Genomic DNA, 23,656 nt, shown 5'->3' on the forward strand with positions numbered 1-23,656 from the left:
TGGCCAAGTGGGTAAAAAACCATTCTATGAATCAGAAAGACCTGGGTTCAATTCCTGCCTCTGATACATACTAGCTATGTGACCCTGGGCAAGTCACTTAACTTCTCAGGCAGCTCTCGAAGACTGTGAGAAAGAAGACTGCCTCTGGGATCAGGGAACCCAAGTCCAGTTGCCACCACTGCTAATACCTGTTGGGCCTTGGGAAAAACATTCAACTTCCTCTCTCTCAGTTTCCCTATCTGTAAAATGAGAGGGTGATATCACATGGTGCTATTACAAGTGCTATCTAGCACAAGCTCTACAATCCTCTGCTCCTAATTTATGGAACAGTTATTGGTCAGCACTGGTCAGGGAGTTTCCTCAGTTTGAGTTCCCCACACCAATGAAATCCTGAGTGGCAAGATGTTCGCTCTAAGCATTTCACTCCCTTCAGTGTGGAACTCTCCAGGGTTCTCCTTTAGTCTCTTGGGTGCCTAACAATGATCATCCCCTCTCTCTGTGGAGGAGTAAATGGCTCTTGGTGAGATCCCAGCTCTGTCTGTCTCCCAGCCTGAAAGGCCTGAGCTTGATAGGCAAAATGGTCTAGGCCCAGAGAGGCTGAATATCTCAAGCAAGGTCACGCTACTAAAAAATGACAGAAATAGGATTGGAAGCCAGGTCTCCCTCTGTCCCCTGTGCCCACTGCTTTTTGTGTCAGAGCTGGATCATTCCTGCTTAAGGCCCTGGTTACGAAGCAGCAGGGGATGGGGGGGGTGGGCAGTGAGTGTTTGCTTGCCAGATGAGCCAATCTGGTTAGATGCAGCACTTCAGGGGTCTGATGTGTGTTGGGGTGGGGGGCATGTGCTCATGTGGGAATGATGTGTGATAGTTGGCAAAAATCTAACTTTTCTGAGGGAAGGTCTAAAGTTTCTTGGAGTGTGCAGCTGATCCAGCCAGACCCATAAACCCTGAATGGCTTTAAAAACAATTTCCCCTAATTTGGCAGAAACATTTGGAAAATCTGCTGCACTTGCCACATGGCCTTCTTGGGACGGCAGCATTGGGGCTGGAAGGAGGGGAAGGAGAAGAAGTACCAGGGCAGGGAGAAGGGTGGGGGCAGAGTCAGAAAAAGGGGGTGGGGGTTGGGAACAGTGGATGGATGAGAGCAGAGCCTGAGGAGGTGGGAGGGAGGACTGGTGGGACTGCAGCCTGATTAGCCAGGGGCTTTCAAGGGCAGAAATGCCCTCCCCCTCCTTCTGTGGTCCAGAGACTTCAGGGGCCCAAGGCCAGGGTTTCCTCGAGGTCTCTAGATGAAGTTTTGAAAACTCATTTGATTTCTGCTCAGGAAAATAGTTTAAAAACCTCTCTCTCTCTCTCTCCCTCTCTCTCTCTTTCTCTCTCTCTCTCTCTCTCTCTCTCTCTCTCTCTCTCTCTCTCTCTCTCTCTCTGACTCTGTCTCTCTCTGTCTCTCTCCTCTCCCCCTCTCCCCCTCTGTCTCCCTCTGTCGCTCTATCTCTCTCTGTCTCTGTCTCTCTGTCTCTCCATCTCTGTCTCTCTCTGTGTGTCTCTGTTTCTCTGTCTCTTTTTGTCTCTCTGTCTCTGTCTCTCTCCCCCTCTCCCTCTCTCCCTCTCTGTCTGTCTCTCTCTCTGTCTCTCTCTGTCTCTTTCTCTGTCTCTCTCTGTCTCTCCCTCTCTCCCCCTCTCCCCCTGTCTCTCTCTCCCTCTCTCCCCCTCTCCCCCTCTGTCTCTCTCTCCCTCTCTCCCCCTCTCCCCCTCTGTCTCTCTCTGTCTCTTTCTCTGTCTCTCTGTGTCTCTGTGTGTATGTCTCTCTTTCTCTGTCTCTCTCTCTCTCTCTCTCTCTCATCAACTCCATTGTGGCCCATGCTTTCCTGGGCCCTGGGCTGAGCAGGGAGGATCCTCCAGGTCAGGACGAAATTTGGAAAAGAGGATGGAGAAGCAGAGATTCTGTCCTGGAAAACTTCCAGGAAGATGGGAAAAGTATGAGCTTTGTTCCCAGGGAGCTTCTGGCTGGACAGGAGGTCCCACCCCCGTCCCCTAGAGGTTTCTGTTCATGGGGAAGATGTAGCCCAAGCCCATGCTGATCTCGGGCAGTGAGCAAGACAAGACTATGTTGGGCAGCTGATATCTAGTGCTTCTCTTCTCAAGGCTGCCTCAGGTCAAGCCCCACCCACCCCATACACACACACACACCCAGACCCAGAAAGCACCCACCTGTCCAGCTGAGCTCCCAACTCCTGAAGCAGCTGCCTTTTTCTCCAGATGTGTGAATTGTACCCCACACACACCCTCACCCCAGCCCTTATCCCATCAGAGAAGACTCTTAGCCCCCTCTGCCAGGCATGGGAGAGGCTCCCCTAGCTGAGGAGGGAAATGGGGCCCTAGTTGGCCCTGGAAAACAGACTTCAAAGCAGACCTTTCTCCCTGGAACCCGAGCCCAATGGCGTCAAAACATGTGGCTCACACACCAGGGTTCCAGGCCTCAGGAATAGTGGGGGAGGGCTCCCCATAGTGCTAATAACTACCTCATGTGCTGGCTGCTTAGCTCAGCTGGTTGTAGGCCCTGGACCCAAGGCCCCAGGTTCAAGCTGGTTGGCTACGCCCCAGACTTTGGCCAGCTGCCTCAACAACGGTGCCCCTCAGCCACAAGGGGGTCAGATGAGAGAAGATGGGGGCTGGGCACCATTCTGCTGCTGCTTACTGAAGGCTATTCAAAACAAAGATGTCAGGGATCACGCCAGGCTTCTGAAAGGAAGGGCTGACTTAAGACTTTTTCTTTTCTTTTTTTTTTAAGTAAGTCCAGTAATTGTGTCACCAAGATCGTAGAGACCACAAGATTTTCTTTCATTCATTCATCCCAAACTAGTAAAGGAGTTCTGGACCAGGAAATCATAAGAGAATTGAGTTCCAATCCCATTGCCAACAGGTCCCTTTCTCTAAGCCTCAGTTTCCCTATCTGTAAAATGAGAGGGTTACACCAGATGGCCTCTGAGGGCCTTTCCAGCTCTAAGACCTATGATCCCATGGGCAAAAGCCTCATCCAATTTAATTTGCCAAGTCTCTCCTAAGCCCCTTCTCTGGGTGTGAGAGGCTCCATGGTAGGCTCTGATGATACCCACCAGGAGCATGTTCATCTCGTTTCATAAGAGGGACCACATGGAGGAAAGAGATCACTCGGCTGGGTGTTGGGAGATCTAAGGCAATGCCACTTACTAGCTATTATGCTCTTGGGCCAGGCTCTGGGCCTCAAACGAAAGGGGTCAGCCCTCAAATGCTCTGGTTCTTGGATCCCATGAAACTGGCTGGAATCTCAGCAGGGTGGGCCCATGTCTTCCCTTGACCTGCTGCTGACTCCCTGCTGTCCACTGCCTGGTCTTTGAGGGTGAGTGGTCTGGGGAGCTGGGAGTGGGAGGGAGGGGGACAATCAGAGCATCTTGGATTTAGAGTGGCATGGCCCTTAGAGGTTATCTAGTCCAAAACCTGCATATTACAGGTGAGGAGACTGAGGCCAGAGAGATGAAGCGATGACCAAGTTCACATATTAACTGTCAGAGATAGGGCTTGAACCCATTTCAGAGTCACTGAGGTAGGATTTGAACTCTGATCTTCCTGACTCCACAACCAGAATTCTATCCCCTGGTTCCCATGGGATGGTCTGGATCACCTAATGCAAACCCCTCACTTTACAGAAGAAACCAGAGTCACACCAGATGTTCTGCCCTCCCATCAGTAAGGGGAAAAGGGGCAGGGGAAGCCTCATCCCAGTAGACAGGAGCCAGCAGGTCCTAGTGGCACAGGCCCAAAGGCACCCCACTGGCAATAGAAGAGGCCCTGAGGATGCTGATGTCTGCCTAGTTTGCTGGCCAGGGAGATCAACACTTTGGCAGCCAAGCCCAAGGCTGCCCCCCAACCCCACCCCATCAGTGCATCCAGGTGGTTCTTTTGGTGTGGTTGTGCTGAGTGGTGTCATTCTCTCTTTGGCCAGGTAGGCTGCAGGAAGCTTTGGTCCTGCTGATGGGGCTGAGAGAGACGAGATTGAATAAGGGATGTCCTAGTCACAGAAGGCCAGAATTGAAGGGACCTTCAAGGTCATTTACTCCCTCACTTAATAGAGGAGGAATCAGAAACCCAGCAAGGGGGAAATGTCCTGCTCTTTGACCTCTGGAGCCCCTCCCCCCAAGTCCTCTTCCTCCCCTGAAAGGAGAGAAGGCAGCCCCCAGCAGCACGAGGCCTGTGTTTGTGTAGTCACACCTCCCTGTGACCCTGGGCATCCTGGATCATAGTAGACAAGGCATTGGGCTTGGGATCAGGAAGATCTGGATTTGAATCCTGCCTCAGATACTTACCAGCTATGTGACCTTAGGCAAGTTAGTTAACTTCTGTGTATCATTATTTTCTTGAGAATAAGTGGAGGGAATAGGTCTAGAAAAGTCCCACCCAGCCCTAAATGGGTGATCTTGTGAACTGGATGGCGGCCACTGAGGTCCCTTCTAGCTCAAGATCCATGAGCCTCTAGGTGGACTAGGAGATCCATGAGTCTCTAGGAGCTCCATGAGATCCATGAGCCTCTAGGAGCTCTATGAGATCCATGAACCTCTAGGAGGTCCAGGAGTCTTTAGGAAGTCTAGGAGATCCATGAGCCTCTAGGAGCTCCATGAGATCCATGAGCCTCTAGGAGCTCTATGAGATCCATGAACCTCTAGGAGATCTAGGAGATCCATGAGCCTCTAGGAAGACTTATGAGGTCCATGGGCCTCTAGGAGAGCTAGGAGATCCACAAGCTTGAACTTCTCTGAGACTCTGTGAAATGAGGGGATTGGAAGAGACAATCTTGAAGGTTCCTTCCAGCTCTGATATTCTAAGGGGCTGTGATTCTTGCTGTCTTGGTTACCTCACCCATCTTGGCCAAGGACCCCCTTATTCTGCACACAGTCCCCCTAGGAAGCATGGATCACTCCTCTCATTTTAAGTTGGAGAAAACTCAGCTGAGGGATTGCTGGGAGCCTTGCTCTCAGTGTGCATCCAGTCCTGGGGCCCCAACCTCCCTCCCATCCTCTCTCCAATCATAGCCACACTGCCTCGGTGGGATCGGGCACTCTCGGAACCTCTGATCTCCCACCCTCCTGCCCTAAATTCCTAGATAAGCCAAAGCTTGTTTCTCAGGGTCTCTGAGGAAATGCCTTTCCCACTGCAGGGGAAAGGGGGGGCTGGAAGTGGTCTCCACAGGATTCTTCCCTGCTCTGTTTCTCATGCTCTCAGCAGCTTCAGCTCCCCACCCCCACCCAAAGCCAGGCCCAGTCTCCATCCTCTTCTGGAGAGCAGATTACCAGTCAGAGCCACAGGAAGACAGATTTTTATTTCCAAATCCTTACTATTGATCAGTCTATGGCTGTGCTTGGGAGAGAGGGGGAGGGGGTTATTTTTGGAGCTGGGGGTGGGGGAAGGCTCTGATTCTCTGGCCAGACAGAGAGCCTGGCCCATGCATGGGAGGGCTGCCTTTGTTAGCCCCCTGGGCCGACAGTGAGAGACAGAGACAAAGAGAGAGACACAGATGGACAGACAGGCTGGATTTTAGAGGGCTGGGGAGCCAGGAGGGGGCAGAAGAAGGGATGGGGCCAGAGAGGCGGTGTTGATAGCATGTGATCTGTGGGTCCCAGCGCAGGTTTGAGTTGTATGGGAAGGGGCCTTGCTTGGCAAATCGGGGGAAGGATGGAGGGATTCCTCCAGAGTCATGAAAATGTCATGGATCTGTGAATCAAACCTTCTATGGGATAGAACACAAGAGCTGGGCATTGAAGGGAGTGCAAGGTTGAAACTTCCAGGGCTGGGGGCCCAGGTATAAGAAATTCTGATGCACAGCAGCATCTTCTCTTGGAAAATAGCCTAGAGCTCCGAGTGGGGCAGTGGCTGGCCCAGGATCATGCATCCACACATGGGCTTGTGGGACTTGAACCCAGGTTCCCTGACTTATTTCTGTTCACTAATCATACCGACCTCCTCTGCTTGGCTGGTCACGCAGGAGCTCTGACCTTTTGTAAAGCAATGAAATCATTTTGTGAAATTATCATTCCCCAACTTTTCTATGGTGTAAACCTGGATCTTCATGCACAGAGCTGGATTTTCTTAAAGCAGGGCACACATGTGTGGGTGTGTATGCGTGTGTGAGACAGAAAGCCACGGGAGAGAGGAGACAGGGAGCTGGTACATGGTTGATTATATATTGGAGTGTCCAGGTCAGAATCCATATAGTGACTTAGAACCAGTCTCGCCATCGTGGATCTGAGTGTGTGTGGTGTGTGTGTGGCCATATCTGTGTGATGTTTGTGTAGCTGCCCCAAGGAGTATGTCTAAAGTTGCACTGACTCAGACCCATAGTGTACCCACAAGTCCCAGCCCAGCCAGGCTTCTGGTTCTTAGGGCAGGGCTGGGCCCGTGGTAGAGGAGCTGTCAGATACAAAGTCTTTCCCAGATTGGCTCAGACCAGCCTTCCCAGGTTGATCCAGCACCGCTCCCCTCGACACATTCCAGGGTCACACCAAACCAGCCAGCCTTGCTGCTCCTTGTGCACGAGACAGTTTCATCTCCAGTCTCCAGGTTTTTGTAATGGCTGTCCCTCATGCCTGGAATGCACCCCCTCATCCCCTCTGCCTCTTAACTCTTAGCTAACTTCAGAGCTCAGCCAAAAGACCTCCTCCTCCTCCACAAGGCCTCCCTTCCCACCAGCTGCTAAATTTTCTTGTATTTATTGTTTGTATTTACATGAGTATGTGGAGTTTCCTCTGATAGACGGTAAGCTCCTTGAGGCCAGGGCCTGTTCATTTTTATGTTTGTATCACCAGCATCTAGCCCTGTGCACTGCTTTTTAAATGCTTATGGATCTATTGATTTATTAGGTGACTTGGACCTATCCTGACTCCTCTGATCTCCTCCTGTCAAACACCATCCCCCCTCCCCCAAAAAAGAGCCCCTCGCTTTTCAGGCTCTGCTACTGATTGTTACCCTTGGTCAAGTGACTTCCCAGGTTCCTTCTGTGTCAAAGGTGGGACTTGGGCTGAATGGTTTGCAAGGTTCCTTCTAGGAACTGGGGGGTTCTGTGGGTCCCTCTTGCTTCCCCTGCCCCACCCACCCCTAGGAAGGAGCAACAGGGTTTCGGTCCAGACTCCTGTTTCTGACTCAGAAGCCTTCTTCCACCTCCATTTTATAGATGTAGAAACTGAGGCTGGGAGAGATTAAGTGACTTGCCCAGGGCCACAGTGCTAGCAAGAGGCAGGATTTGTATTCAGGTCTTCCTGACTTCAGGTCAAGCACTCCATCCCCTGTTATCACCTAATAATTCACTTCCAATGCCGCCTCTGACCTGAGGCCTGTCCTGGTTTGGCAGAAGAGACCAGGAAGGAAGAGTCAGTTAAGTAGCAGGAAAAGTAAGAGAAAGCATGATCATGGAGCCCAAGAGAATCCTATTCAGCGGGAGAGCTTGGTCCACAGCGTTCACAGCCACAGCAAGGTCAAGGAGGGCTCAGACTGAGAAAAGGCATTTGAACCTAGCCGTGGAGAGCCTGGTTAGTAACCTTGAAAAAAGCCATTACCACCAAGCAGTAGGGTTAGGAGCCAAATGACAAGGGGCCGAGAAGTGAATGGGGGGTGAGGAGATGGAGACAGTTAAAGCAGAGAAAGGGAGGAGAGGCGGTCCGGATGGCCCAGGCAGACCAGAGCAGAGCTGGGGATGAGGGGCCAGGAAGATCTGAAGCAAGGTGGGAGGGCAGGCAGCAGCTTCCAGGGCTCGAGAAACCCCCTCAGCACCAAGAGGATCAGCTGCTTCTTCTTCCAGCATCCATTTCCTCCTGATGACTCACTCAGCAGGGACGTGTGGTTGGGCGATGGAGGGGCAGGGCCGAGAACTTATTTTGGGATCCAGGTGACAAAAACGGAAGACATGAGGAGAGTGAAGAGCTGGTCAGGAGGCATCCTGAGAGGCTTGAGGGCAGAGGGGACGCAGGCCCGCAGGGCCTCTGGAGACAGGCCCCTCCCGGGTCATTGAGTGGCCTCTCTCCTTCCTGGTCAGATGTTGGTTTATGTCCCTTGGGGTGCATGGAACCGAGAAATTCATTCCTTCTACCCTCCAACCCCCCCCACGTAGATATGGAGACATCTTCTCCCACCTGACTTCTAGGACAGACCATGCACAACCAGGTTGGTCAGTGACCATTCTCAGAATTTGGGATGTCTCCTATTCCACATGTCCATTCTGCCCTTATCGCTGAGACCCAAAGCTGGTTACCCAAAGCTCCGAGATGAGCCCGAGAACCAGAGAATCTCAGGGATCACATAACTCAACACTCCCATGTTACAGGAGAGGTAAGTGATTTACTCAGTCACCCAGCTGGTGAGTGGTGGAGCTGGGGCCAGAGCCTGGTGCTCCCAGCTCCCAATCTGGGACACCTTCTGGGTGAGCTTTTTAACTGTATGGTCTTCCAGCTGTCAGTCTGTGCTGTCACAGGGCATTTGCTCTCCCCAGAACACATCCTGAGACCATTCCCCATTCGGATGGGCCCTCTCCCATCTCTGCCCTACTTTCAGGACTTCCCCCCACTTCCAGCCCACTGCTAGATTCAGCGTCCTTGTCTATTGATGTTAGTGTGTCTCTCCTCTGCTCAAAACCTTTCAATGGCTCCCATCACCACCTCGGCAAAATGCAGATCCCTGGCATTGAGCGTTTGGCTCCTACTCTCCCTTTTCATCCTGATCTCTAATTCTGATGGCCTCTCTCTCTCATCCCCCTGAGAGAAAGACAGACAGACGGAGACACACACACACACACACACACACACACACACACACACACACACACGTATGCATGCGTGCGTGCACGCTCTAGCCAAGTTGATGTGAAACTGTATCTGCAATCAAAGGCCTGGGTTCAAACCCTGCCTCTTCCATTTACTACCCTTTTATAATCTTGGGCTAGTCATTGCCATTGGTCTCTGGGCCTCAGTTTACCCCTCTATAAAATAAAAGGGTTTGCTTAGATGGCCTTTGAGGTCCCTTCCAGCTCTAAAGCTAGGCTCTAAGTCCCCTCGCCTGCATGGGCCTCAGTTTCCTCTTTGGTAAAACAAGCGGGTTAGCCTGTGGCCTCTGAGATCCTCTCTAGGAGCTAGGATCAGTGGACTGTCTGCTGTCCTCATTTCCTGAATTCTTTGTCCTGTCTGTGCCTTTCCTGGCCGTTAGGATGCCCCTCCCCCACCTCCATACCTCTTGATGTTCTGCCCAGCCTTCAAGGCTGCCTCCTCAGAGCCGGAAGTGACCTTTGTCTTCTCTGATCTCTGAGCATTTTGTGCCCTTCTTAGCATGGACTGTGTTTCTGTGCCTGGCTTTTCCCTAGAGATGAAGCTGGGGCTGAGAGTGGGCTGGGGAGGGGCATCTGTCTCTGCTGATCCAGCTCCTGAAAAATAGGTGTTTAATAAATGTTTGGTGAATGAGTGAATGCACGTTGGGGTCCTCAGTGCCATGACCATCTTCCTGGAAGTGGAGGCCCAAGGGACAGACTGACGGTGGGCTCATGTGGACAGCCTTGGGCCTTTCCCCATACCTTCTTCCCTGCATGTGGAGTCTCCTAGATAGGGGTCCAATCCCAGCTTCTGATGCTTAGCAAGTGGTACAATCTTGGGTTTTTTAATATAGTTTTGTTAAATATTCCTAATTATATTTTAAAAAATTAACATTAATTTTTTAAAATTTTGAGTTCCAAATTATCTCCCTTCCTCCCCCGCCCCTTGAGAAAGCAAGCAGTATGATATTGATCATACACATGCGGTCATGTAAAACGTATTTCCATAATTACCTGGACAACTATGGACAAGCCACTCAGCCTCAGTTTCTTCAGCTGTAAATGGGGGTACAGTGACATTACCTGCCTGAGAGGATTGCTGACCAAGTGAGGGGATATTTGTAAAGCATTTTGCTCTGGAAATCGTCAGTTATTTACAAGTGTGAGTGCTTAGTCAGTGAACAAGCATTTAGTGACTGTCTGCTGTATTCTAGGCAGTGCCTTTAAGGTGTTAGAATGTAAAACTTAACAGACTTGGGCCGCCCTGGCTATACAAAATGGATACAAGGTCATGTCGATGGCGGGAGGGCTGGTGCTGTTCTTATCACGACTGTTAGAATACAATGCCCTAATTTGGGGCCCTTTCCTGGAACAGCCCAAAAGGGGGCAGGACCTTCTCTGGAAGGCTGAGGACAGGGATGGGCCGCAGATGGCTTTTCCTGAAGAACTCTCCAGTCTGGGCTAAAGGAGGGACCTTCCTCTCCTAAGGCCAGGAAGTGGATGCTGAAGCCTCGGCTTCCCATGACCTTGATGGCTCTCAGCTAGACCCCTGGGGGCTGTGAGGAAGGACCACCCTCCCAAGTGACTTCTCCTGGGAATCACTGAGACTTAAAATCCCATAATGGGCCAGGAAAGGGCTTTGTGTGAACAGCAACATCTACACAGCACGCTAGGATTCACAAACCTCTCATGTGGATTATTTAATTTGAGCTTCACATCTACCCTTGAGGCAGGTGGTATCTCATGTTACAGACAAGGAAACTGAGGCAGGCAGCGGGTAAGTGAGATTTCAACCTGAATCTTCTAGACTCCAAGCCTAGCATTCATCTGCCACCCTAAATTTCACCTCAAGGAAAATGAACCTCAGCAGCAAAGTTCCGCATAGGTCCAAAAAAGGACGTAAAATCCAGCATCTTCATTTTGTAGAGGAGGAAGCTGAGACTCAGGGTGACTCATTTGTCCAGGACCACACAGCCTCAGTCTTGCTGGGGAGACACAGACACACACTCACTCACACGTGTTAGAAAGCCAGACGAAACCTGCGGTAACGAAGGGCCAGCATGTGAACTCTGTGGACCGTAGGTATTCAGAGGCAGGAGGGCTGAAGGCTGGGGGGTCCCAGAGAAACCTTCCTAGGACTTCTTGCTCTCCCTGGCAGGGGTTTAGGGATGGGGGAGTCTGCCTGCCCATCCCAGGTGATGGACCAAGATGTGGCTGAAATGCCCTCTAGTGGTGAAATCCACTATGACAACAGCACCCACTAACCCCCGGCTACCCCAAAAGCCTCAGCTCAGGACTGAGAAGTAAGACGAATCCTCTGTTCTTGGGCCCAGAGGGAGCAGCCTTGTCCATCCTCGCTCCCATCCCCCAACAGCCCATGCCTCTCAGTAGGATGCCCAGCATTTAGGAGGTTTTCACAATGTCAACCCTGAAGTCCACCCAAGGGGACCCAGCTAGGGTTAGTGCTGTTCTCTCCTCTCTCCAATGGATTTGCAATGACTGCTCCTTCCTCAGATCTCCAAGCACTTTTCCCTGGGACTCAGCAGCCTCCCTAGGATAAAATGTGGTCCCTCCTCTCATGGAGCTCACAATATAGTACGGGCTGTGCCCCAAGCTCAGGTAATATACACAGTAATGAGAGGTAGAGGCACTGGGTGAGCAAGCTTGACCCCAGAGAAGAGCTGAGAGAGTGAACCCTCTCCCTTCCTCTCGTTGGAGAAGCAGGGACTTGGGAACATTACCAGGCCCGCGCCATGTGTCTGTGTTGGTTTCGTGGGGTTGCCCTGTTTTCCTCAGCTTTCTTTTTTGACCTTTCTTACAAGGGCTGATTTGCTTGGGAGAGGAATCGGGAAGGATATATTCAGAAATGAAGGTGATGTAAGAAACAAAAAAAAGAGATAAAAATAATTGTGTCAGAGAGCAGCAAAGTGCTATGGGAGATCTGACAAGACCAGAGAAGCATGTCAGCCCTTAGAATGCGGGGCTGGTAAGAGGGCCGCTTTCTTGTTGTTACATAGCCACAGCCTAGGAGATGGGGCCACAAGTCACTGGGATTGGACACACACATCCCTCAGTGGCCTCCATACCTGCCCAGCAGAGGCTTGTCTTCACAAGAAGATCCATTCTTTCTTGAGACCATTCAAGAAGCCTTCGCAGCGTGGAGAGCTTCTCTTCTGCCTACAGGAGCCTCCCAGAGCCCAGTTAGCTCCATGCTATGTTAGGATATCAGAGAAGGAGTTTAGTGGATATATTTAGTGTAATACACAATAATATATAATCATAAACATAATAATATACAATGAATAATTCAGATAATAACACTTCTTTGAGTGGAAGTACAGTTCAGACCTATGATTTCATTGGTATTGGGAACTCCCAGTACAGAAATTCCCTCCATCAATGTGGGTTGACTACTCATCTGGAAACCTCATAGGATTATAGATTTGAATGCCTCCCAGGTGCCCACTGCTGCCTCCAGGGTGTGGGAGCAGAGCAAACATCCACAGCAGTGCGCATGGTGCACTTTATTAACCTTCCTGTCTCTCCCTGCCTACACAGTGTGAAAGCAGCCTTGCTGGGGCCCCCCTCAGACCACACAGTGGACCTGTCGGGCATCTCGATGGCGTCCCGAGACCTGGAGCGGCTCATAGCCTATCTGCAGCGCTGCAGGGACCAAGTGGAAGTCCTTGAACTGGGTTTCACCGACCTCACCGATGACATGGTCCTCCGACTGCTGCCGGTCCTCAGCTCCCTGCCCCACCTCACCACCCTCGCCCTCAATGGCAACCGCTTGACAAAGGCTGTGCTCCGTGACTTCACTGATACCCTCAAGGACCTCAGCAAGTTCCCGTGTGTCACATGGATTGACTTGGGCAATAACGTGGACATTTACTCTCTGCCCCAACCCTTCCTCCTCAGCCTCCGAAGGCGCTCTCCCAAACAGGGCCACCTACCCACCATCCTGGAGCTGGGCGAGGGGCCTGTAGGGGGAGAGGAATCTGAGGACAGTATGCCTGGCGAGGTGGATTCTGGGGAGAACCATCCGGCTACCGAGACACAGAACAAGTCCCTCGTAGAGAAAGCGTCTGCAACCCCAATAGTCAGTCAAACATGACATGGAGGGAGAGGGTAGAGGTTACTTGTATGGAAAACTGTACAGAGGGATGTAGCCTGGGTGTCTTGTGACCAATGACTTCACCAGGAAGCTTCCTCTCTGGGCAGCAATCAGCCTTACCTAGGTCTCTTTGGAGGGTGGAGAGGGGTAGGCTAAAGAAGCCCTGGCGGGGTGGCCTCTCAGGGCCTATCCTATTTCCATATGTCCTAGCCTTGCCCCTTTGTAGAGTGGGGTGCCCGTGGCAGGTCTCCCGGATTGGGTGGGTCCAGTCAAGTGGACAGCGTCCCATCCCTAGCAGATAGGGAGAGAGGAGTTGGCCAGTCACCTCTTCCTTGGGTTTCCGCCTCTGTCCACTTCCTGGGGTCTTGTCTTTCCATCCCTGTCTCCCATGTTGTTTGTCCTGTGATGTTGTCTGCCTCTTAGAAGTCATCACTGGCTCCTGGATGCTCCCCGGCCTCTCTTCTGGGCCCCAGCCCTGTCCTCTGCCTCTCTGCTCATGCAGCAATGGGGGAGGGGTTTGAGAGATCTTCTAACTCCCCTCCTTTTATAGCAGAAGAAACTGAGACACAGAGTAGGAGAATGACTGGTCTGTGATCCCATCAATAGTGACAAAGCTGGGATTGGGACCCAAGTCCAAGGAGGAGGGGCATAGAGAGAGGGACCATTGACCCTGAAGAGACCAGCGGTTCTGAGTTCAAGAAATCCATTTCTTCTAGAGAAGGCCCTGGAATGTGGGGGAGAAAGGAATCCTTGGGGACGAACCCTTCAGAGAAAAGCAGGAGGTGGGTGCTAAGCACCCAAAAAGAGGACAAGAAAAGGCATCCCTCCCCTGGGAAATGGCCTTTGGGTGCTGAGGTTTAGGAGGGAAGGTGGGCCCAGCCTTCATCCACTCCCCCTTGTCCTAGGGACCAAACCCCAGGCCTGAATTCACCTAAGTCCTTTGATTCAGAATGCCCTTCCCTGCTCTGGAACCTCACCTGGCCACTCTAGAACCACTGCCCTTGCCAGGCCCGAGCTCCAGTTCTAGACCCCGCTCTGGCCTTGCTGCTGAAGAACCCAGGTGGTCGGAGGAGGGGAGCCCAGGCCACACCTGGTTGACCTGGGGTGAGCCCCCACCCATTACCGTCTCAGTGTCTTTACCCCCCAGCACGGACTTGGCCTGACTTGGGCTTTTTTTAAAGATTGTCTTTTGTACAGTTTCCCAGTATCCACAGAGATCAAGATCAGCCTCAGTACCTGTCTGTGGCTCTCCCCTCTGTCCCTCCCCACCCCTGAGTCTGTCTGGGGTCTGTCTTTGTCCCTGTCACTCTCTCTCCTACCCTGGGTGTGAACAGGCCCGACTGGCCCTCAAAGCCACCCCGGGCTGGCAATGTCCCTCTCCCTTGTTGGAAATAAAGGGGCCAGCCAGAGTCTAGCCCTCGTCTGCTTCCCCTGTTTGGTGTCTCCCTAGAGGGTCAGCTGCCAATGTCCTTTGTCATAGGCTAATGGTCACTTGGAGGATGGGCTGCTGTTTGAGTCCAGGGATTCCTGGGGGCAGAGGATTTGGGGTACAAAGCATCCTCCCATCACACCTCCTGCCACACACATAGACCAACTCAGAGCTTCTCTCCTGCCCACATCACCACCCCAGCCAGCAGCTCCGGGCCTGCCTTTCTCCGCCAGCCGCCTCCCACCTGTACCCTCAGAGAGACTGCAGTCTGGGTTCATGATGGAGAATGATGAGAAGAGCTCCCAAGGGCCCCTTTCCAGGCCAAAGCCTCCCCCTCACCCCCCTACCTCCTTCCCCAAAGTGGCAAATGAAGGGGAGCTGATTGGAGCGGCTAACAACCACTAGGAGACTCGTTCTCCCTCCCTCCATCCCTGAGCGTCAGCCAAGGTTGGCTCATCTCCATGTTCAGGAATATGGGAGCCAGGAGCCAGAACACAGCAGAGGTTCCCCACCCACGGCCTGGATCAGGAGTGCTCTGGGTTGCCCCGGGTGGAGGGGACTGCAGGGGCCACCGATCTGCCACCATCAAAAGCATCTTCCCCAGCTTCATCTGCATCGGCCTCTCCCCCATTCCTCCAAGCCCCACCTCCCTTCCCTTCCTTCCCTCATCAGATGCTATATGGCCTTCCCACTCTCTCCACAGTGGTCTGCAGTCAGACCAACCACATTGGGCTGCTCGCCAGTGTAGACTGGAGGGCAAGGGAAGGGAAGGCACATCTTAGAAATACAGAAGGCTGGTTCCAGCTGGGTGGGGGAGGCTGCTGCTGTTCCTGAAGCCAATCCCTGGGGTCAATAAACAGAAATTAGCACTGAGGTGGGACCCTGCCCTTATCTCTAGGCACTGGGTACTTTGGAAAGAGAGCACCGGCTTGAGGATCAGAGAATCTGGCTTCAGATCTGATCTCTGACCTTGGGCAAGTCATATTAACTTCCCTGGGCCTCAGTTTCCACATCTGTAAAATGAAAGGGTTGAGCTAGAGATGGCCCCGGGGTCTCTTGCAGCTCCAGATCATGGATTTAGGCCTGGAAGGGCTCCAGAGGCTTCTCATCCATTCCTGTCATCTTACAAATGAAAGAACTCACTTAGGGTCATATGCCTCAGGTCCCAGGGCAGGAAGGGACAAGGATGTGATGAGACTACAGGCCTGCCAGATGGGGAGAGGGAACAAAGGAAGGAAGGAAGCATTTTAAAATGATCACAAGGAATTGCTGGGAATGAAAATGAAAAAGCAAGACAAATTCCTGCACTCAAGGATCTTGTGTTCTGATAGGAACAAGAGGAGAATGTTGATTTAGTAAGTTGGGGAGCTGGCTGCCATGGGGACATTCTGGCAAAGCTGGCCCAAGGAGGAGAGAGGGTGGCTTTGGGCTAGGAGCTCCTTATGCTGGGCCAAGTGCTCATCACTGGGTGGTGGGTGAGCAGGGAAGGAGTCGGGAGGCTCAGCTCGTATGAAGCAGAGTGCTCTCAGGAGGACCCTGGATCTCTCCCAGCACCTCAGGTGTGGCCACATGGAGCCTCTTTCCTCAAAGACCATCCCTTCTACAGTGTCAACTGCAGCCAGGAGGTATGTGAGGGGTGCAAGCTGACCGAGAAGGGGGCTCAGGAGGAGACAATGAGGGGCAGAAAGTCAGGGATTTATGGTGTTTCACGCACATGCAAAGCCCTCCTGAGGCCTCTGAGCTTCATGTGGATCAGCCTGCTCTGGGTATTCCAAGTTTCTGGGCCTAGATGAGCCCCTTAAATCAGTTTGTCTGCTTCAATCAATAAGCATTAATCAAGTGCTCACTGTGCCAGGCACTCTGCAAAGCAGTAGGGATACAAAAAAAAAAGCAAAAAAATCATAGTTCCTACCCTCAAGGAGCTTACATTCTAAAGGAGGAGACAACAAATAACATACATACATACATACATATATATATGTATGTATGTGTGTATATATATATGCAGCTAGGTGGCACAGTGGATATAGCACTGGGCTTGGAACCAGAAAGACTCATCTTTCTGAGTTCAAATCCAGCCTCAGACACTTACTAGCTGTGTGACCCTGGGCAAGTCACTTTACCCTGCTTGCCTCACTAGGGAAGGAAATGGCAAACCTCTCCAGTATTTCTGCCAAGAAAACCCCAAATGGGGTCACCAAGACTTGGACACGACTTAACACAACGAAATAGGAAGACATATAGAGTAGACAAAAGATAGTCTGAGAAGGAAAGGCACCATTAGCAGCTGTGGCCACCAGAAAAGTCTGCCTGCGAAAATAGGGCTTGAGCAAAGTCCATGTTGGGGATAAAAAGACAAAACTGACAATCTCTGCCCCAGAGAAGCTCACGTTTTAATGGGGAGATAGCGTGGCCATGCATAGGCCCATACAAAATACAGATCCAATAAATATCAGGTGACTGGGGCACAGAGTGGGAGGGAGATGCCAGCAGTGGGGGGCATTGGAAAAGGCTTCTTGGACAAGAGTCCATGCAAAGAAACTGGAGGGTCCAGACTGAAGAACTAAGATGGAGGCAGGGGCAGGGAGTCTCCCCTGGGGGCTGATCACCCCTTACAGCTACCCATCATTCTCTCTGCTTCCCATTCAAACCCATCCTCTTGATAGAAAGGGGCTCAGCTGCCTCATGTGACTGCCTTCCCGTGCCTGGGTATCACATCGTGGCTGTGAGAAGGGAGAAGGGGGACTGATAGATCCTGGAGACTCTACAGTTAGCTGGTAACCAGGCTGGGAATTTGCTTAAGCAGATGGCTTCCTCCCCTCCTTGAGACTGAAGAGCAGGGAAGCCAGGCAGGGTGCATCTGATGACGAGGATTCCTCACCATTCCGTCTCTGGTCTCCCCCTGCCCAAAAGGCTCGGCCATGGACAGGGCTGAGTAAACGTGGCGCTGCCAGTTACTGGCATATTGATTCTGCAGATGTGCCCAGCTCTAATTCAGCTTCCTCTTAATTGCTCTGGAGGAGGAGGGAGCATCGGGGAGCTGGCTGTTATCTGAGCCCTGGGGGAGAGGGTGCAGGAGATAACGGTGGTGTCATCTTGCTCCTTTGCCAGGAGAGGTGGGGAAAGTTGGGACTGGTGTCCTGGGTCCCTGAGGACTGTGGATGGACCAAGAGGAACACAGTGTATCTATGTCTAAGAGCAGGATGTACCGCCCCCCCCCCCCCAACACACACTCCTTAGCCCAACCTTAGAGTTTGGAAGGGTCCAAATCCTACCCCCCCCCCCACCCCTACCAGCAAATGCATCTTCCTTGGCCTCCCCAACCAGTACCTAGATCTGGCCTCCAGAGAGCAAAGCTCGTCCTTCTGTGCCAGCTCATTTAGTTCTATGTATTATCTTATTTGATTATCACAACATGCTTGACAGATGAGGAAACAGGCTGAGATAGAGGTGAAGTGACTTGCAGTCACACTAAGTGTCTGAGGTGGGACTGGACCTCAGATCAGGGCTTCCTTATCAAAGGCCTAGCCACCTGCCTTCAAACTTTACCTTGACACCATCTACTTCCAGTCACCGGTGGCCTCTGACTGTGGTAAATGAGGCGGTACCACAGCATACCTCTCCTGGGACACACGGCCAGGCAGGGTCTCCTTAAAGGTGGCCTACACTGGCATCCCAGAGGGACTCTCTCATGTCCTTCCCCATGTGGGCCCCTCATTCTGCTCAGCAGCTGTGCCTGCCTGAGTCCTTCCTCAGCCCCTCTTTCTCCCCTCATCCCAGGGCTCTGACAGCAGAGGCCATCAGGTCCAGATGCGACCCCACCCCTCTTGAACTGAGGTCTAAATAGGATTAAGTTGCCCAAATTCACACAGCTAGTTAGCTGAGATCCAAACTACCTTGGCCTCTCAATCTCCTTTCCTACCACACTGTACTCCCACCTCTTCCCATCTCGAGGCAGATGCAGTGGCTGACCTTGGCTTCAGGCTGCCACTTCAGCCGCGACCTGGAGCAGGGCAATCAGCTTCCTCACATACAAAATGAGACTTGACTGGATGGCCTGAGGCCCCCCACCAGCTCTACATCTATGATCCCCCACCTGTGCCTGGCCCCAAAATTGCCTTCCCATGCCTAGAATACATCCTCCCAGCTCAGCAGGTCTTTTTTCTTGAGTCTGTCTACTCTTTGACCCAAACTATCTGCACCAACACCCTGCTGTCACCACCAAAATAAAATAAGGGACTTAGGCTGGGAGCTTAGGAGTTTAAAGATGAGGTACAATATTATTCAAAGGAAAAAACCTAATTCTGCCATGCTGCAATGACTTCCTATGAAGAGGAGCCCATTGAACATCTCAAATGTGGAGGTGGGAAAAGTGTAAGGGCCAATACAGAAGCCCTCAAATAGCTGCTGGCTCCAACAGGAGACTGAATAGCAAAATCAGGGCTGACAGGAGTGTGAAGGGTGCGTAAGCCTGTGTTGCAGAGGCCTGGGCTCAGAACCTCCTGTCTCACTGGGTATCAGCATCCTTGGGCAGGATACTCTGGACTGCAATTTCCCCTCATCTGTGGTTTCCTTGACTAGACAGATGACTTCTGAGAATCCTTGATGTTCTACACCTATTATGGCATGAAGGCACCAGGAAACCACTCCAGCATTTTCATGAGTGTCTGCCCATTGTCCAATGGCTCCCTCCTCAGCCACACTCATAACAGTAGCTGGCAATCTTTGGTCCCTCCAGTCTTTAGGCAGTGCACCAATAAAAGCCACAAATGGACTGCCCATCACAAAGGAGAGGTCACCCACACATGAGGTTGTGGGGTGACTTGGATCACAATAGGTCCTACTCCCAGCAGAGGCTAGGGGAGCTTCTGCCCCCCACCAGCTCACTACAGCAGGCCAGGGCCCAATTCAATCCATGGCTTGGGCCCCCATCCTAAATGAAGGTGGGGAAGGCCAGGATTATCATGGGAATAACCAGTAAAGATGAGGCAGGTTGTGGAGGTCAGGCAGAGGGGCCAGGTGTCTTCCTCGACTGGCTCACAGCTCCACCTGGTAGAAGTCAACATGCCAGCCTGGGGTTAGAATCATCAAGTCGGATGTGTCCTCTGCCTGGTCAGGTGAGCAGGCCCCTTTTCCTGCTGCCAGTTCTCTCCAAGCCTGTTCTAAGAACTCAAACCCTTCCTAACAACTTGATCCCTATAAAGCCCCTCCTCCCCACCTTCAACAGGAGGGGTGGAGGTCCACTGAAGAGCATTCAGCATCCTGTTATGAGGCAAAGCCAGTTAGATGCAGTTGTGTTGCCATGTGGAAAGAGGTCCACACTTTGATGGAAAGGAAGTGGGAAGGCTCTCTCTGCCAGCCCAACTCCAAGGCCAACAGTAAACAGAAGATCATAATGTCTCAGCACAGCAAGGACTGCATAAACAACCTTGCTTTAGTTTTACCATCACCTGATTTTTATCCCCAAGTCAATTAAAAGAAAAGAACCAACTTTGCTTTAGTTTGCTTTTTTGCAAACAAGGTTCACAATTTTATTTGAGAGTGGGCCCATAACTACTTTATACAACACAAACAGAACAAAAACATGTTTTCTTTTTAATTAAAATGAGCTTAATAAGTCAATGCCTTCAGTGGCTATACTCTACACCCAGATAAGAAATTTAATTAGCACAACGCTGAATGCCACATGGTTCACTTGATCAGAACAGCTTAGCAATGTTCTTAGGAACTGAGCATTGCCACAGGTCATTCCTTTTTCAGCTTTAAGCTTTATTCTGCCTCAATGTCAGCGATGTCTTGCTTGAGGCTGCCATAAGGCCTGCCAATGCAAGATGAGCAGAATTTCTGACAGGGAGAAAACCAAAGGATGGATTTAGTAATTATAATTCTGGGGAGGAGTGGGACAAGAAACCTTACCTCTGCTCATGCTAGTGTCAATTCTACAGAATTGGGCAAACTTTTACTTTGTTTTAACCTTTCCTTTCCAAAGTATACAAGGTTATACTGAGGGGTCAGAACACTACCAGGACGATACCATCATGATCCCAAAGGCCTCTTATGCTAATTACAAGTTAAGCTTTCACTCAAAATGTAGGCAAACAACATCCTAAAACATTTCTGCTAAACAACTGGAAATAAATTTCATGAAACCCAATGAAAGCCATCCAGTGTTACTCAAAGTTTTCAAAAGCATCTCTTCCATCACTGCCATCAAATGTAGGCTTCTCTCCGAATCTTTCAACAGTCTTTTATGGCCTACAATTAAGAATAAATATTAGTTTCATTGAATACTACACCAAATATTCTCATTTATGACCAAGGATATGATCAGAAAACCTTAGGCTCACCACCAAACAATCTGCCGGTAATTCCAGCTTTTTGGGTGAATTTCATCATTTAATATCTTGCTAGAATATTTAATTTAGTACTTTCTATCCATCATTCTAAGTCTTACCTCCTTGCGGGCTGCTGGTGATGACATTCTGATTTCATGACATGGATTCATTATTGGAGGGTGGGAGAGAAAAGAAAAAGGCATCAGTAAGGAAAAACACAAGAAAACTGATAAAACACAAATATGGATAAGCCAATTGCGCACAGAAGCTAGGATACCCGGCTGCTATCAGACATGATCAAGTTCATCGTCAGTTATCGCATCTGACGGCACTTCCTATTGAACGGTATCATCATTAACAGCCAAACCCCAAACCCTTCCTCAGTCTGTTCCTTTGCACCAAGGGCCCTGCAATCAATCCATCTGGTGAAGGCATTTAGGGGCAATGAATCTGAAAGGGATGCCAGCTCCTGGGGTGGGTATAAGACTAAACTAACAAACCCCTAACCCATCTTAACCTAACAAGATTACTTTTCACTGCCTCGGTAACATCTTCAAAAGAAGAGGATGGGGTGGAGATTGTTGCCAATTTAAAAACCAAGACTGTGCCAGATCAGCAAAGATCCTACTTACCACGTCCTTGAGGCCTTCCTGAAAAAGGAAAAGACAAAAGTCATTACCTTGCAGTTCAAGTGCAAAGGGACAAATCAGCTTAATTCCAAGCTGAATCAGAACAAAACCGTGTCACCACCGACAATCTGCCGGTAATTCCAGCTGTTTAGGTTTTGTCTCATCATAAAAAGCCCTAGATAGGCCCCTGTGGCACTGTTTCTGAGTCCTTGGCTGATAAACGCCATCCCGGAGGCCAATCAAGTTAGCGTTTGGTGGCTCCGGAGGTCACACGATACAATGTACTTAGGTCAGGCACATGGACTCTCATGCAATCTTCAGCCTGTCCCTTGGACTGTATGCTTTGGGTGGGGGGGAAAGGGAGGGCAGGAAGCCCGAAGGCTAAGGCGGTGGGGAATTAGAGGCCTACCTGGGGACGCTCCCACGTGCAGCGCGAGGCCTCCGACAGCACCTCCACAAGCTTCGCTCTTCGGGTCTCATCTCCCACCATTTCGGACACTGCCCTGGGGAAAAAGCACAGGACTTGGGTCGGGGGGCCCGGATGGGGCCCTTTCCCACCCGCCAGGCCGGGCTGCGGGTCAGACACCAGCCGAGGATCTCGTCAGTTATCGAGTCTGACGGCACTTCCTATTCTGGGTTCTCATCACTCCGCAGCAGATCCAGGAGACGGCTGGGGGGGGGGGCCCTCGGGGGTCGTCTCTCCTACACCCAGGGCGAGGATCAAGTGACCGGACAGGCTGGGGGCGGGGCCGCGGATTCTGGGATCCACCGCCGCTCTCCCCAGGGTCACCCAAGAGAGTTGCGACCTCATGGGTGATCGGGACCCCTCCCCCCCACTTTAAAAGTAGATAAACTGAGGCGCTTCGGGAAACGTAACTTGTTCAGGACTCAAAACCTGATCCTTGACTTCAAAACCTGGGGCTCCTGCCATCGCTACACGGACTCCCGGAGCCCAGGAATCACCAGGACGGCCCCACGTAGCTCCAGAGGGGCCCGGGGGGGGGGAGGGGCTTCGCTCAAGCGCAGGCGCAGAGTGAAGCTGGAGGAGGGGAAATGCCTTCGGCGCAGGCGCAGAAGAGCGGGCCGCAGCCCCGGCTCTCGTATCCTCTCTCCCTCCCTCCCAGCCTGATTTCGCCTCGGTCACTCGGGCCGGCAAGCCTACCTTTCGCAGGGGCATCTCATCCTTCGCTGCCCCGGCTCGAAAGCCAACACTGGGCCCGCCCGCGTCCCCACTCGAACCACCCAGCCATGACGCCGACAATGACAGAAAGAACGAGAGCGCGCCGGCAGCCGTTCTTAACGTGCTGGGACATACCATTCCTGAGAGCGGTGGGGGGAGGGTGGGGAACGGAAGCGAAGCTCACTGGAATGGAATCGTCCGAGAAGCCCCGCGCTCCATCCCTCCCCCAGCCATGGGGGGCGGGGAAAGGGGGCGTGGCAGGAGCGCTGGTTCTCATCTCCATCGGGCAAAGATGCTAAGAGTTCTGTTTTATAGGGAAAGAGGGGAGGGAGGAAAAAAGAAAGGTAGGACTTATTAAGCGCTTACTGTGTGCGAAACAGCCAGTAAGCATTTATTAAGTGCCTACTGTGTGCAAAGCAATCGTGTAAGGAGCTGCTGTATGCCAAGCACTGTTGTAAGCATAAGGATAAAAATGGAAAAGGCAGGCCTTGCCCTCAAGGAGCTTATAGTCTAATGGGGGAAATAACACATCAGAGGATTGGAGGGAAAACCCAGGTTTGAACCCAAGTAGCTCCTACTTCCTATCACTAAATTGTTCAGTGTGAGTGCTTCACGCCTCAGAAACTGGCAAACTCCATAAATAGAGGCTCGATTTATCCTCCTACCAATTAAAAAGCAGTGGATAAAATGTTAATTATGGAGATTAAACTTAAAAGTGAGGTGCTCATATAGGTTGTTTTTTTCCTTCACGGAGCCAGTTGTTAAACATTTACCAGCGCACCCCTGAGCCTAGCTTTTCTGACTCCTTGCTCTGGATCCTTTCTGTGAAACTGAGTTGCCTTTCCTTTCCCGTGGAGATTTACATTTGCTGTGACAGAGAGGGAAGGGGGGGGGGGCTTGAAGTACAAATGAGTGTCCGTGTGATGTCACATTTGTTCATTCTTTCTACAAGCCTCTGTTAAGCACCTACTATGTGCCAGGGAGGCACTGAGGATACAGACAAAATCACTGTCTGTAAAAAGGGGCAGCTAGGTGGCACAGTGGTTAGAGCATGGGTCCTGGAGTCAGGAGGACCTGAGTTCAAATCCAAACTCAGACGCTAGCAGTGTGACCCTGGGCAAGTCACTCGCCTCCAAAGAAAGAAAGTC

General features: G+C 51.4%; 1 protein-coding gene, 2 long non-coding RNA genes and 4 other non-coding genes across 7 annotated transcripts in view; 1 reads left to right on the top strand and 6 right to left on the bottom strand.

Moving 5' to 3' along the window:
• Positions 1-14,311, top strand: part of LRRC75A (leucine rich repeat containing 75A) — a 124,068-nt gene extending 109,757 nt beyond the window's left edge. Inside the window, 1 exon segment of the mRNA XM_036768572.1 lies at positions 12,380-14,311. Within this exon segment, the coding sequence (XP_036624467.1) occupies positions 12,380-12,935 (556 nt within the window). The 3' untranslated portion in view covers positions 12,936-14,311.
• A 5,544-nt stretch (positions 14,312-19,855) lies between these two features.
• Positions 19,856-20,868, bottom strand: LOC118855856. The gene is made up of 2 exons (XR_005010816.1): positions 20,819-20,868; positions 19,856-20,619 (listed from the first exon to the last, which is right to left on the bottom strand). It is a non-coding gene; the product is annotated as an uncharacterized LOC118855856 (long non-coding RNA).
• Positions 20,690-20,762, bottom strand: LOC118858868. Its single transcript, XR_005010991.1, has one exon. It is a non-coding gene; the product is annotated as a small nucleolar RNA SNORD65 (small nucleolar RNA).
• Positions 20,869-20,984: 116 nt separating the features above from the next.
• On the bottom strand, positions 20,985-21,058 carry LOC118858852. Its single transcript, XR_005010975.1, has one exon. It is a non-coding gene; the product is annotated as a small nucleolar RNA SNORD49 (small nucleolar RNA).
• A 273-nt stretch (positions 21,059-21,331) lies between these two features.
• On the bottom strand, positions 21,332-22,594 carry LOC118855855. Its single transcript, XR_005010815.1, has 3 exons — positions 22,491-22,594; positions 21,738-21,831; positions 21,332-21,349 (listed from the first exon to the last, which is right to left on the bottom strand). It is a non-coding gene; the product is annotated as an uncharacterized LOC118855855 (long non-coding RNA).
• LOC118858870 lies at positions 21,425-21,497 on the bottom strand. Its single transcript, XR_005010993.1, has one exon. It is a non-coding gene; the product is annotated as a small nucleolar RNA SNORD65 (small nucleolar RNA).
• Positions 21,905-21,979, bottom strand: LOC118858853. The gene has a single exon (XR_005010976.1). It is a non-coding gene; the product is annotated as a small nucleolar RNA SNORD49 (small nucleolar RNA).
• Positions 22,595-23,656: the final 1,062 nt, after the last annotated feature.

Source organism: Trichosurus vulpecula, chromosome 7 (genome assembly GCF_011100635.1).
Source record: "Trichosurus vulpecula isolate mTriVul1 chromosome 7, mTriVul1.pri, whole genome shotgun sequence".
Classification (NCBI taxonomy): Eukaryota; Metazoa; Chordata; class Mammalia; order Diprotodontia; family Phalangeridae; genus Trichosurus; species Trichosurus vulpecula.